The sequence below is a fragment of the Lepus europaeus genome, chromosome 7 (genome assembly GCF_033115175.1).
Source record: "Lepus europaeus isolate LE1 chromosome 7, mLepTim1.pri, whole genome shotgun sequence".
Classification (NCBI taxonomy): Eukaryota; Metazoa; Chordata; class Mammalia; order Lagomorpha; family Leporidae; genus Lepus; species Lepus europaeus.
In genome coordinates this window covers 38111662-38125617 of record NC_084833.1, presented here as the reverse complement: position 1 = coordinate 38125617, position 13956 = coordinate 38111662, and the positions used below count along the sequence as shown (strand labels likewise).

General features: G+C 37.5%; 1 protein-coding gene across 2 annotated transcripts in view; it reads right to left on the bottom strand.

Annotated features, from left to right (window-relative positions):
• LGR4 (leucine rich repeat containing G protein-coupled receptor 4) overlaps positions 1-13956 on the bottom strand; it is a 124311-nt gene that overhangs the window by 3718 nt on the left and 106637 nt on the right. For both annotated transcript variants that reach the window (XM_062196379.1, XM_062196381.1), the window contains 11 exons: positions 12394-12462; positions 11133-11204; positions 10895-10966; positions 10506-10574; positions 8247-8318; positions 7102-7167; positions 6423-6494; positions 4373-4444; positions 3945-4070; positions 2608-2723; positions 2296-2379 (listed from right to left, as the gene is read on the bottom strand). In XM_062196379.1, the coding sequence (XP_062052363.1) occupies positions 2296-2379; positions 2608-2723; positions 3945-4070; positions 4373-4444; positions 6423-6494; positions 7102-7167; positions 8247-8318; positions 10506-10574; positions 10895-10966; positions 11133-11204; positions 12394-12462 (890 nt within the window). The remainder of the gene's footprint in view (positions 1-2295; positions 2380-2607; positions 2724-3944; positions 4071-4372; positions 4445-6422; positions 6495-7101; positions 7168-8246; positions 8319-10505; positions 10575-10894; positions 10967-11132; positions 11205-12393; positions 12463-13956) is intronic.

Sequence of the window (13956 nt, the reverse complement as noted above, 5' to 3'; positions counted from 1 at the left end):
ATTACTTATTCATACAAACTATGTACAATATAACCCTATCTAACCCAAAGTAGGATTGCAAGAGCTCATATAGTAGCTGAATTATACATTCTAGTAACTGACTTTGACATGCTACTCACATAAAAAATGATAAGAATATTATTCAAAAATTAGGAAAGAAAAGATTGGACTATGAAATGCAAGGTGTCATGGTCAGTCTGCTCCATAATGGATTGTGATTTCCTAAAAGACATGTATTGTCTTTCTTAACTATCTTGATATTTTATATATGCAATAAAGCATTTTAATTATTGAGACAGTTATAAACCTTAAAAGCTCTTCACCCTTTATCTAAATGCTAAAACACAAGAGACTTTATTTAATTTTTAAAACTTTTCTTTCACTCCCCTAGCAGAAAAAACTAAGAAACAGCTCTTTATCATCTTTATCTCTGTATCTGAGACCATCCTTCACTAAAGGAGGTTAGCCCAATGCTTTGACTGAGCTGGAAGAGTAAGATCCCACATGAACCACTTCAAAGGTGGGTGGGCTGACTTTCCCAAAAAGGCTAAGGAAGCAGTTCCCAACCATTGGGTTTTGGAAGCCCACAGCAGCCTCCTCCAGTTTTAACAAAAAGATCCCAGTGCTCCTCCATACCCTGCTTCCTGCTGCTGCACTAAGGACATCCCATCAGTGTCCGAGGAGGCCGAGACAGGCACGCTGCTCATCTGCACGGCAGCACAGGGACATAGATTGAGATCAGCTTCCCTCCTGGACAACCCCAAAGTTTCAGTTCACTCTGGAAAGAATGGAACTGCTGCATATTCAAGTCTTGCTTCCGCTTTAATAAAGCTAATCCCTTCTCACTGGATCATCAGTTTTGTATGTGCATTCACAAACATATGAAACCCAAGGAGGCAAGTGAGCATGCTGCACCCTAACTTCCAAATTAATATAGAAACTACCACAGACTAAAATAAATTACATAAACTTCAGTGCTTCTTGCCAACCCCATTTACTCATCTGGTAACATTAAGCTTATTCTCCATATAGGACAGGATGTTAAGATGCAACAAATATATACACAGTCTCTCAGGAAACTCACAATTCAGTAGTAATCATTAATGAACAAAAGATACTTAGGCTTCTGAGTTATAAAATGTACGTCCATCATTTGAGAACATTATACTAAGGAAATGTATTCTGAGGCTAACAATCAATCTACTGTGTAGCATACAATCTAACTAAATATTTAATCCTATTTTCATGATAAAATTATTAATCCATCTTATCTGGTGGACTAGGCAAGATATGACATTAATCACAGCCAAATATATCATATCAATTTAGTAACTTCCCCCAGAATACTAAATTCAATGAAGTATATCAGAAAAAAAAGGAAAGGCAAGGTTGGAGTGTCTGGGATCGAGCCCCACCTCTGCTTTTGATTCCTGTTAATGTACCTGAGAAGCAGATGATATTACAAGTACTTGAGACCCTGCCACACAAATGGGAGACCAGGATGGGGTTCTGGGCTCTTGGATTCAGCCTGGCCTAGCACTGCCTGTGGCAGGCATTTGGGGAATGAACCAGCACATGGAAGATCTCTCTGTGTGTCTCTCCCTCTACCTCAGTCACTTAAATAAATTTAAAAAGCAAAAAAAGCAGTAAAAATCCTTACAGAGCAGTAATTTACAGAACTTATCCTAGAGTTAAAGAAGCATTAAGAAAGTGCTTCATGAGGTCAGCATAGTGGGTAGGGCCGCCACCTGCAGTGCTGGCATCCCAAATGGATTCTGGTTCGAGTCCCGGCTGCTACACTTCCAATCTAGCTCTCTGCTATTGCCTGGGAAAGCAATAGAAGATGGCCCAAGTCCTTGGGCCCCTGCACCCATGTGGGAGACCTGGTAGAAGCTCCTGGCTTTGGATCAGCGTAGCTCCAGCCGTTGCAGCCATGTGGGGAGTGAACCAGGGGATGGAAGATCTCTCTGTCTCTCTGCCTCTCCTTCTCTAACTTTCAAATAAATAAAATAAAATCTTAAAAAAAAAAAAGAAAGAAAGCATTTCACAAAATCTAGTGTGTGTTACCCTCAGCTGGGTAAACACGCAGGATCTGACTCAGTGGGTGTGGACCTGACTCTTTGCAAGAGCTGAATAAACTACAGGCACACAGAGCACACTGTCAGACAGCAGGCCCTGCAGGATCACCTTGTCCCATCCCTATTGCAGAAACCACGGCCATGCCCCGCAGTTTTAGTTATATTTGCCTAATGCTTGTTGAAAGCAAGAAACTGTGACAAACTAGGTTCAGCATACCTGTTGAGGGTGTACAATGGATAATTATTTGACTATGTTCTTCATTTTCAGCACTGCTTGTGACATTTGCTGCATCAGCAGTACCTGCAGATATAACAGAAAGCATGTTACACTAAAACCTTACTCAACTCAAAAGAACTTTATTTGCCCACAATTTTCTCATGGCTTGGTCACAGATTAAAGTTGCCAGCACAACAGAAATGCCATTTTTCTCACAGATTTCATATTGATCCTTCACAAACTGATTACACTGACAGATACTTTGATTAATGCCTTAAGGAGTGCTCTACTTTTCAAAGTTCATGCACTTGCCTTTCTCCTTTGTCACAGGATGGTCTTGGAGGCTGTTATCTTCTGTGTTTATATTTGCATAAGAGTCACAACCCCAAAATGCACAGCACTGATAAGCATATGGTACCGATAAAGACCTGGGAAAAAATGTACAATGAATAGCGACTTCATAGATATGATTTTGCTTTGTAAAAAGTATTTTAATCTTTGAGAACTCTAGTGTCGGAGTCAGAAAGACGGAACTTTCACATACTTTGGCTTGGTCGTTCATACTCGATGGGCCTCAGTTTTCTCATTAGTGAAAACAGCTTTGGTAAAGTTCACAAAGATTATCATAAAGACACACCATGAGTTTCTCTCTTTCTATACATCTTTTTAAGTTGGTAGTACATAATTAAAATCGTATTTAAATCATATTTAGGGGCCAGCGCTCTGGTGTAGTAGGTTTAGCCTCCATGTGTGGCACTGGCTTCCCGTATGGACACCGGTTTGTGTCTTGGCTGCTCCTCTTCCGATCCAGCTCTCTGCTATGACCTGCGAAAGCAGCAGCCGATGGCCCAGGTGCTTGGGCCCCTCACCCACATGGGAGACCAGGAAGAAGCTCCTGGCTCCTGGCTTTGGATCGGCACAGCTTTGGCCGTTTTAGCCATTTAGGGAGTGAACCAGCAGATGGAAGACCTCTCTCTCTGTCTCTCCCTTTCTATCTCTGTGACTCTGCCTCTCAAATAAATATATAAATATTTTTTAAAAATCATATTTAAAATGTCATAATAATATTGCAATCTAAAATAAGATCTTATGACTCCTTTGATAAATATACCAACAATGCCCAATAAATATGCCAACAATGCAACTTGCAGTTTCACTTGAAATTAATACCCCAGGTCATGTGTAACTGTACACCATTAAGTGAATTTCCTTTGTTCACATAAATTGAATGAAAATTCCTTTCTCACAAAAATATTTTCTAGCTATACCTCTGCAATAGTTCATGAAGTTGCCTCAATAAATCTTCTATGAAGCATTATAGCATTATATTGATTTTCTGTAGGTCCTCCCTTATCTGATTTCTGCCATCTTGCTGCTAGTGACAAGTCCACTATATTCAGAAAAAAAAAAATTCTGATAAATATATTACCTCTCTGAGAACATCAGAAGCTGTAGTCCATGTTCTCAAACACTATGGAATAATGCTTATGTTCTATTTTTTTTTTTTTTACCAAATCCATAAACACCAAGGTAGAAAAATACCAAAGTTACTGTCTACCAGAGAATTTGGGGACCACAGAAAAAACCAGAACATGCTATAGTTTTTGAGCCTACAGTGACTTCAATAAAATGAAAAAGCAAAAACACACCTGAGATTAACAAAGTCTTTTGCTGCTAAAGCTTCTTTCAGCTTGAAGTTGCCCACCAGTTTCAGTTGATTTAGTCCATTCAGACCTTCCGTGGGAAATGAGGTCAATTCATTGAAACTCATATCTCTAAAATGTGAATGAGATTTTAAGTTAAAGCCTAACATACAAGTCACACAAAAATATCTGTATATCTACTAGCAACATAAATATTAGATCCCTACAATAAGCTTAGGGTGCTCAAACAACAGATCCAGTACTCATCTTGAGAAGCTATTACTATACTTATGCAGTTTAATATTCCTAGTATAAGGGAACAACTAAATGCATTCTTATTTGACCGTGTTTTTTTTTTTTTTTTTTAAAAAAACAAGTTTATGAACCAATATTTAGTGCTTTAATGAAGCCATTGTATCAGATGGTCTACTTACAGATTAGTTATTGGCCCAAGCTTGGCAAAAGCTCTGCTATGAATTTCATGGATCAGGTTTCTACTCAGATCACTGCAATTACAGAAAGTAACTTGTTAATCTTTTCAAATACACACTCAAAATGCCTGTTACTTAGGCTGTTTTAGAAAATAAGGTAGTAACACAATATCTCTGATAAGATAACAAAGATCTTCATTCTTGTCCAACAACATTTTTCATGTTTATGTTGAAGGCCTCTCCTTTTCAACAACCTAGTTCTCAAAATGTGTTCCCTGTAGCAGTCATTTTAGCTGGCATCTGTTTCAAAACAGTTGTGAATTTTCTCCACTTTATCGTTCTGGTTCCAGTTCAAAAATATAAGTGATACGATACAACCTTTGTTACTATTAACTAGGTGAAGGAAAGACTAGCTCCTGACAAAGCTGAAAATAAAAACAGGCTGCTTAGTATTTGCCTTCCCAAAGGTTAGTGATAAGGCCCTCAGGGAAGACAAACAATCAATACACAAACAAGAGCATTCCAAGAGGGCTTCAGATATCATTCTTTTCCAAAGCAGGAAATAAAAATTCATATCTGTAGTAGAGCCAACTCTATATTCAGGAACACACCCTGAAGAATTCTGTTACTATTAGAGACTTAATAAAAAGAGATTAATCTCCAATTTCAACTGTGCCTTAATGGAAATTTTTAAGACTGGATAAATTCATCCCATAACACATTTCTTGGAGAATAAGAAAACTATACAAATTTGGTTGCAAATTATGAGAAGACCAGTTTTTCACTGTTGTCACTTTTTAGTGCTCTAAACATGATGGCAGCTAGGAGCCAGCCCATTGCCAGGACTTCCCAGAACCTCTCTGCAGTAAGGAAGATCCAGCAACACAACTACCAATTAATATTTCCGGTAAAATGCATGTATTATTTCTTAATAGGAATCTACTGGAAAATGAACTCAGTATAGATATTTTCATCTCACTATTTTTCAAATGTGTTCTATATGTAACAAGCTATTCTCTAATGCAGTGTATGGACTGTATTTTCTGTACTAAAATTTTTTGAAATCAGTTAGTGACAAGGTTTGTCTTGGTCACCTCTGTACAGCTGGCCCTCTGAATCATGGATTCAACCACCCTCAGATGGAAAATATTGGGGGTAGAGGTGTGAATTACAGCTGCACTGAACATGCACAGATTCTTTTTCTTGTCATTATTCCCTAAACACAATAATGCCTAACTTCCATAGCATTTACACTGTTTTTATTAGACTACATAGGATTTAAAGTTTAAGGTAAATGGGAGCATCTCAGAGGCCATATGCAAATATTACATAATTTTAAATGAGGGACTTGAGCACTCACAAATTTTTGGTATGTCAGGTGGCAGTGTATGGTCCTAGAACCAATCCCCCATGAACATCAAGGGACAACTATATTCCCAAATGTTTAATAGAGCACGTGGTGAAAATTTGTAGTCAAATATAAAGAAGTGTTTAAATGAGTGCTTCTGCTGCATATGAGCTCTATTTGTCATGATAGATGCCTCAGCTCAGGGTCAGCAAACTTACTCTGTAGAGGATCAGATAGTAAATATTTTCGCTTTTCTGCATCATAGGGTCTCTGCTGCCAACAACTAAATTCTTCCATAACAAGAACCTTTAAACAACACGTCAGCAAAAGATCTGTCTGTATTTCAAAACTTAATTTTCAAAAATAGGAGGCAGACTGAATTTGGCCTCCAGGTTGTAGTTTACCTAGCCTTATCTGAATGAATCAGAAAATCTCATTATTTTGATTTGAAAACAAACGATGTGTATCTCTCAGATTAAACATATTATATTCTTTTCATTCAGCAATATATATTATCATCAATCAGCTAAGGTAAAAATTATCAAATGTAGATTATTTATAACATACCAACTGGTACAGTTTGAACAATATTTATGTAAAATAAATCAAATCTTTAAGTATAGCTCTTGACACAGGAATTGTAATGACACACTAGTTTATTGCTTTATCAAAAAAACTGTCTTTAATAATTACAGACAAACTTACAGAATCCTTAGGGATCCAAGGCCTTGGAAAGTACCTTCTTTTATTTGGTAGATCTGATTACGTTGTAAAGAACTTAAAAAAAAAAAAAAAGGAATGAAGAAAAAAAGAGAAAATGATGTATTTTGAATAAAAGCCTTTCTTGGTAAAGGTTTTTCTAAGTTTAAATATTCAATCATAGGTAGTATCAAATGATCTTGTTGAAAGTAAAGAGAACTTCCATTGGCTCATCTATAAAATTAAAGAACTTAGTATGCCATCCAAATTACCCTGGTAGCTAACTGGTACACTATCCAAATTCCTCATCAACCCCACTTTGGTATGAGAGAAAGAAGATAACACCATGAGAAAGGATCCAACACAACATAACTTCAACAAGTAGCACAGGAAGTTAAAGGAAAGAAATTAAAAATGGGAGCAGTGATATTTTCTCTCTTCTCACAATCAACTTCCATGGGTACCAGTATCCATGTCTAGTTTCTCTCAACAGTAAGAAAATTTGTTGTATAAGTGCCTAATAAATGTTGGTTACAGGAACCATTTGATACAATTTGACACTGTATTGATAGGAACACTTAATTATATTTCCAATTTAATATTAAAACAATTTATTCAAAATAGAAAATACTCAATGAACTATCAATATGCCACAACAAGTAGAATAAATCAGAGACCAACTTACATTTCTTCCAGAGCATGGCAACCATTGAAACTTGGAAGGTCTCTTATATTGTTGTAAGACAAGTCCCTCAAAACAAAAGGAATTAACTAAAGTTATTATCAGAATACTATGTTAAAAGAGCTGTACTCAGAAGCATTGAAAAGCATGTTAAGATCTGTTATAAGGAGATATGGCTAAACAAGAAAAGCAACTACTTCTTATCTAAGCTTTTATATGCTTCTAGAAAACCTCAATAGTATGATAGCCTTAAGCTTTGTAAAGTTTAAGTATATAATGTTGAGTACAGACAACATAAAATATGATAAACTGCATCAACATACATAACATAAATATAAAAATATAATACAAAAATATATATAATGTTTTAAGTGGCAAAGCTTTTTTTTTAAAAAATTGAGTTTTCCAACATTGTTTATGCTATAATTAATTTTTATAATGTCTTAACTTAAAAAACAATAAGAGGGGTCAGTGCTGTGGCATAGTAGGCTAAGCCTCTGCCTTTGGCACTAACATCTCATATATTTGCCAGTTCAAGTACCAGCTGCTCCTCTTCTGATCCAGCTCCCTGTTTATAGTCTGGGAAAGCAGCAGAACATGGTCCAAGTTCTTGGGCCCCTGCACCTGCACTGGAGACCTGGAAGAAGCTCCTGGCTCCCTGCTCCTGGCTTCAGATCAGCTCAACCCTGGTTGTTGTAGCCATCTGGGAAGTGAACCAGCAGATGGAAGATCTTTCTCTGTCTCTCCCTCTCTCTGTCTCTCCATCTCTCTGTGACTCTACCTTTCAAATAAATAAATAAAATCTTTTTTTAAAGCTATAATAATAAAATAATAATAATCAAAATATAGAATAAGGACAATGAGTCAGGATAAGAAAAAATCAAGAAAGAGCTAGCTTGGTTTTATTTTGTTCAAAATAAAGTAACAAGATCTACATACACAGCCCTAATACATACATAGTGCTAAAACCAAATTCAAATGCGCACTACCTAACCTGTGAACACTAAAATGTTGGCTCATTTACATAAAAGGAACAAAAAAGAAACAATCATGCTTCAAAATTATATTATGAAAAAAGTTTATTAAAAATAAAACACAGCATGGGTGAAATAAAAGAAAGGTATGAAGAGAGGAAGAATTCAACTTACAAAGTCCTAAGCATCTTTTGTTCTTGGCACAAATTACTAGGTATTCTGCTTATCTTTGTACCTGTCAAGGTCCTGTGAAAAAACATAGTTCATTTAAGAAATAACTCAAATCAAAATAGTAAACCAAATGTTATTCTCATCTAGAAAAATAAATGTTTTAGGCTGGCATTGTAGTGCAGTGGGTTAAGCTGCCAGTTGTGACAACAGCATCCAATACTGTAGCGTTGGCTGCTTTGCTTCTGATACAGCTCCCTATTAATGAACCTGGGAGGGCAGCAGGTGATGGCCCAAGGACTTGGGCCCTTGCCACCCATGTGGTAGACCTGGATGGAGCTCCAGGATCCTGACTTTGGCTTGGATCAAACCTGGCCATTGCAGCCATTTGCAGTGAATGAACCAGTGAATAAAGATGCATCTTGGGCCGGCGCCACGGCTCAACAGGCTAATCCTCCGCCATGCGGCGCCGGCATACCAGGTTCTAGTCCCGGTTGGGGCGCCGGATTCTGTCCAGGTTGCCCCTCTTCCAGGCCAGCTCTCTGCTGTGGCCCGGGAGTGCAGTGAAGGATGGCCCAAGTGCTTGGGCCCTGCACCCCATGGGAGACCAGGAGAAGCACCTGGCTCCTGCCTTTGGATCAGCGCGGTGCGCCGGCTGCAGTGTGCCGGCCGCAGTGCACCGGCCGCGGCAGCCATTGGAGGGTGAACCAATGGCAAAAAGGAAGACCTTTCTCTCTGTCTCTCTCTCTCACTGTCCATTCTGCCTGTCAAAAAAAAAAAAAGATGCATCTTTATCTCTCTCTCTCTCCATCTGTCACTCTGCCTTTCAAATACATTTTAAAATCTTTAAAAAATAAGTAAATGCTCACATATTTGCTTATGGACTACATTGTATACAGCTCACTGACTAAAGTTAGGCTTGTGGTCAGAGGAATCAACCATAAATACTGATATTATCTTCACAATAAATGCAAACAAAAAAAAAAAAGCTTTGTAACACAAGATGTTAACATTTTCCAGATGATGGGCTGGATCTGCCATATAGACTAAGAAAAAAACATGGATCCAAATCAAGCCTGACCACAATCACCTGTCACTTCACACACTTAAAACATCTGAAACCAGCTTGGTATTCTACCTCCAGACCTTATTTTTCTTCTCTTTGAATCAACCTATTTAGCCTTCTGAAATATTTTCTTAGTCTCTTCTTTCTATGCTCCCATCTGTAGTCAATCACCACTTCTTTAATTTCTTCCTCTATAGTACTTGTAGCATCTGATCCTTTCCATTTTTACTCCTGCTATGCCTATCAGTTGAGAAGTGATGAAGATAGGGTTGGAGGCATCTCAGACAGACCATGCTATTTGTTCTGGAGCAGCTCCAGTGGCAGACTGAAGACCTGGAGCTCTCACGGTAAACTCTGTGCATTTGGTGAAGCAGACTATTCCCATGGCCTGCCTCCTCATGGGTCTTTCTTCTTCTTACCCTCCTCTCACTGCCTGCTCACACATTTTCAACCTCTGCAAACTGCCTTAAGAGTCAAGTTTAAATTTCTTATCTCAGTGTTTCTCAACTGCTTTTTTTTTTTTTTTTTTACCTTGGCACATGTGAAAAGTACAGTATTTATATGGCACACTGTGATAAGGCTCCTATGGCTAGAAGCCCTTGTCATGTCAACCTCATCTGGCTGTCTGGAGGACTGAGGGCAGGATATCAGATGCCCCTGTAAGCCATTTGCAGACTACTGACTGGTAAACTCTGCCATAACCAAATATCCAATGTTCACGTCTTTTCATTTTAGAATCTGTTCCCAAACAAGTGTCTAAATATCTCTGTATCATTCCTCCATCCAATTATTAACATATTTGATCATCTGGACACCCTCCATGAATGTATTTTCAATGTTTCAGTTTTATTAAATCATGCCTTTGTAAATAAAAACTTTTGCTTTGAGAAACGTGCTAGTATTCAATTTTCAAATACACCGTCTCCTTCATGGAGGCTTCTGCTTCTGAATTCCTAAAGCAACACTTCTAATCCGTCTCTTGGCTACTATCTTTTATTTTTGGTGACCTTTTCAGATCTTCTCTCTACTTACTAGCCTGTACTCTGTTTGAGCTGATGGGCCCAAACCCAGTGCATCCTCCTCCAGGGATGATATTCACAAAGGAGACTGGAGGAATCAACATAACTCCTCATCAATGGAACACAAGCACTGACACCCGCCAGCAGACCACCCTAACCCCTTCAAAAGGCCTCACTTACAGGCTCTCCAGATGAACAGTTCCAGTCAGATTGGGGAACGACTGTACCATGCTTGCACCACGAATGACTCTTTAAGTAATTGAGAAGGAAAAAGTTATTTCAGATTTGAAAAAAGTTGACAGATAATATTTTCATCTTTTCTTTGAAACAGTTTTAAATTACAGTTATACTATAACTAAAATTAGTTTCTTCTGAATGTATTTGAAAGTGAGATAATTTGGCTAAATGTTAACATACATGAGAATCATTACAAATTTTTAGAATCTGTCCTTTGGACTTCTGGCTGGGGGTGTGAAGAGACAAAAGATTATTATGTTTCCTTAAGTCCCTGTTTTCCATTAAAATAACTGTATAAATATTCAGTTTTTACAAGTTTGCATAATACTTACAAGGAATGCAGATCCGATAAATTGTGAAATGCTGTGTTCCCCACAAAAGACAGAGGATTATCATACAAATGTCTGCAAAAGTACCCAAAAAAGGCAAAGTTTTCAGATGTTCACATGAACTCTAAGAGTAAATCTACTTTCCCAATGTCCATATATCTAAAAGCCCGAATCTTCACACTTTATCCAAAGCATAGCTTTACATGATTATATATTAAAAGAAACTTTCAAAAATACTTACATAGTTCTTAAGAGTGGATTACCACCAAATGCTCCATCAGGGATAACAGAAATAGAATTACTATGAAATCCACTAGAGAGATAGGAGGAAAAAATTTTTTTAAATGCATATTCCCTTCTGAAATAAGTTAAAAACCAAATATTTACTGCTGCCCAGTACTATACAAAATATAACTGATAATGACTACATGAAAATTTTCAAAAATGTAAGGAACCTGGATGTCTAATTCCATCTAATCTCTTTCAAGACCATACCTAATTCTTTTTAAACCTACTGCTCAGCTTAATATCTATCAGGTCTCATATATACATTTATCTGTTGCTTTATCATCAAAGAACTTTTGACCACAAGAATCATAAGGCAGTCTAGCCTAATAATCTCTCTCACTGCAGCCTGAATTTCATCTTTAGGCAATATATCTTAGAATACTAGCTGGCCACTCACAAGACACAATCCCTACTATGCCATATATATTCCTATCTCTGTTCATGACAAACCCAGCATCCAAAATGCTTGCTCAGCCCTTTCACAAGTTAAATATTTTCCGTCTTTCAAGTCTTGCCAAATTCCTCCCTTTTAGTGATTTCCAGTGCCTCCAAGTCTCAATGAGATATTTTCTGGAGTGATTTATTCATACCATTTGTTCAGCACTTATCTCACCTACCGTCTACTTCCATAGTCTGCCTTCTTGGTGAAACTCAAGACACAAGCTCCCTAAAGGCAGACGCTGCACACATTATGCCTTTTTTGTTTCACCAGCATCTAACTCTCTATAGGAATCTCTGCTCAAAATTGTCTATATTTGGATAGGCATTGTAGTACAGTGGGTTAAGCCACTGCTTGCAGTATCAGCATCCTGTATTTGAGCATTGGTTTGAGTCTCATCTGCCTGCTGAAGCATGGTGGACGGCAGTGGATGATGGCCCAAGCATTTGGGTCCCTGCCACCGATGTGGGAGATCGTATGGAACTGCAGGCTCCTGGCTGCCAAGCTCTGGCCATTACAGCCATTTGAGGAGTGAACTAGAGGATGGAAGCTTTCTCTTTTTCTGTCACTTTCTTTCAAATGAATAAATAAATCTTTAAAAACAACTGTCTATATCACCTCCCAACCCAGTCTGTGTGATCATACTTGTGCTTGTATGTACATATTATGGATATATATATATAATTGAACAAAGATGTTCTAAAATCTCTTGATGAAACAGTAAGTGGTAAGTTGCAGGAATATTAATGCATAATGGGAACAAAGCAATACTCACAGTTCTTTTAGGCTAGGAAGGGCTTTAATAGCTTGAGGAAATTCTCCCAAGTTATTATAATTCAAGTCCCTAGAAAAAATAGGAATATTGAAGTGTGTTCACAATTCATAAAGAATTTTATACAAATATATTTTAAAAGATCACACCCTCTGGATGCTAATATTTCTTTACCAACCATATTGTCTTCAAATGCCTAAAAGAGTTTAATTGAATTTATGGCTTTTCTTAGAATACTGAATAAAAATAAATCAGTCTTCTGTGATGTTTTTGGCTAAGTAAATTTAAAAATTAAATGAATTCTCAGAAAAACTAGTACTGACGCATTAAATCAGCTAATCATCTGAATAGCATTTCTCAGCAAATTCACCATGCACTAGAATTTATTCAATATCCACATATAAATAATTTCCATTTGGCGTTCAGAGTGGGTTTTTGAAATTCTGGTATGAGAACAGCTGATCTTGGCCCCACCATCAACATAACAACTTGTGATAACAATGACCAGGAGAAGGATCAAGTTGGATTTATGTAAGTATTCTCTTCATTCAGACTGCTAATGACTGAAAATGTTGTATTAATTACAAGACAAATAAGCCACAGGGATCTGTACCAAAAAGTCTTGGTCCTGAGATTGTGTAAATTATCATTTCTCTTAACATAAAGAGCAGGCTGACATAATTAACATAGTTGATTTCAGAATAAAAGTAAAATTAAAAGGCTAGCTTCTTTGAGAATGATTTTATTTCCCTTTTCTACACACAATATAAAAAATAAACAGCAACCAAAAATTAATTGGAAAGAAGAGGCTTAATTTTAATATAATTAGAATAGTATACATGGGGGCTGGCACCATGGTTCACTTGATTAATCCTCTGCCTGCGGTGCCGGCATCCCTTATGGGTGCCGGGTTCTAGTCCCAGTTGCTCCTCTTCCAGTCCAGCTCTCTGCTGTGGCCCAGGAGGGCAGTGGAGGATGGCCCAAGTGGTTGGGCCCCTGCACTTGCAAGGAAGACCAGGAAGAAGCACCTGGCTCTTGGCTTTGGATCGGCACAGCGCCGGCCGTGGTGGCCATTTGGGGAGTGAACCAACAGAAGGAAGACCTTTCTCTCTGTCTCTCTCTCTCACTGTCTATAACTCTACCTGTCCAAAAAAAAAAAAAAAAAAAAAAAAGTATACATGGCCTATGCTCAGGAGACTTATTCAATCTGTTACACTAGAAGATACACACTTAGCAAAGAAAACCTAAGTTTGGAACTATTTCTTCAAGATCTTCAACTTTAAATATCCATTGATGCTTGCAACTGAAAGTGGATTGTTTAATTGTTTAGACAGGAAAGTGGATTACTAGAATCCTAAAGGATTTCAAATCTTTCCATTAAGTGACAGCTAGATAATTCTATTAAGCAAAATACTACAAAAGCCTTAAGCATTCCAACCAGAGTTTGCTCACTCATCTAGTCCTAACATTTGCTGAATCATTTACTACATCACAATAATATTATATATCTTTGAATAAAGGCAATGAAAACAACTAATATAAACAAAAGCAACAAAAATTAAGATC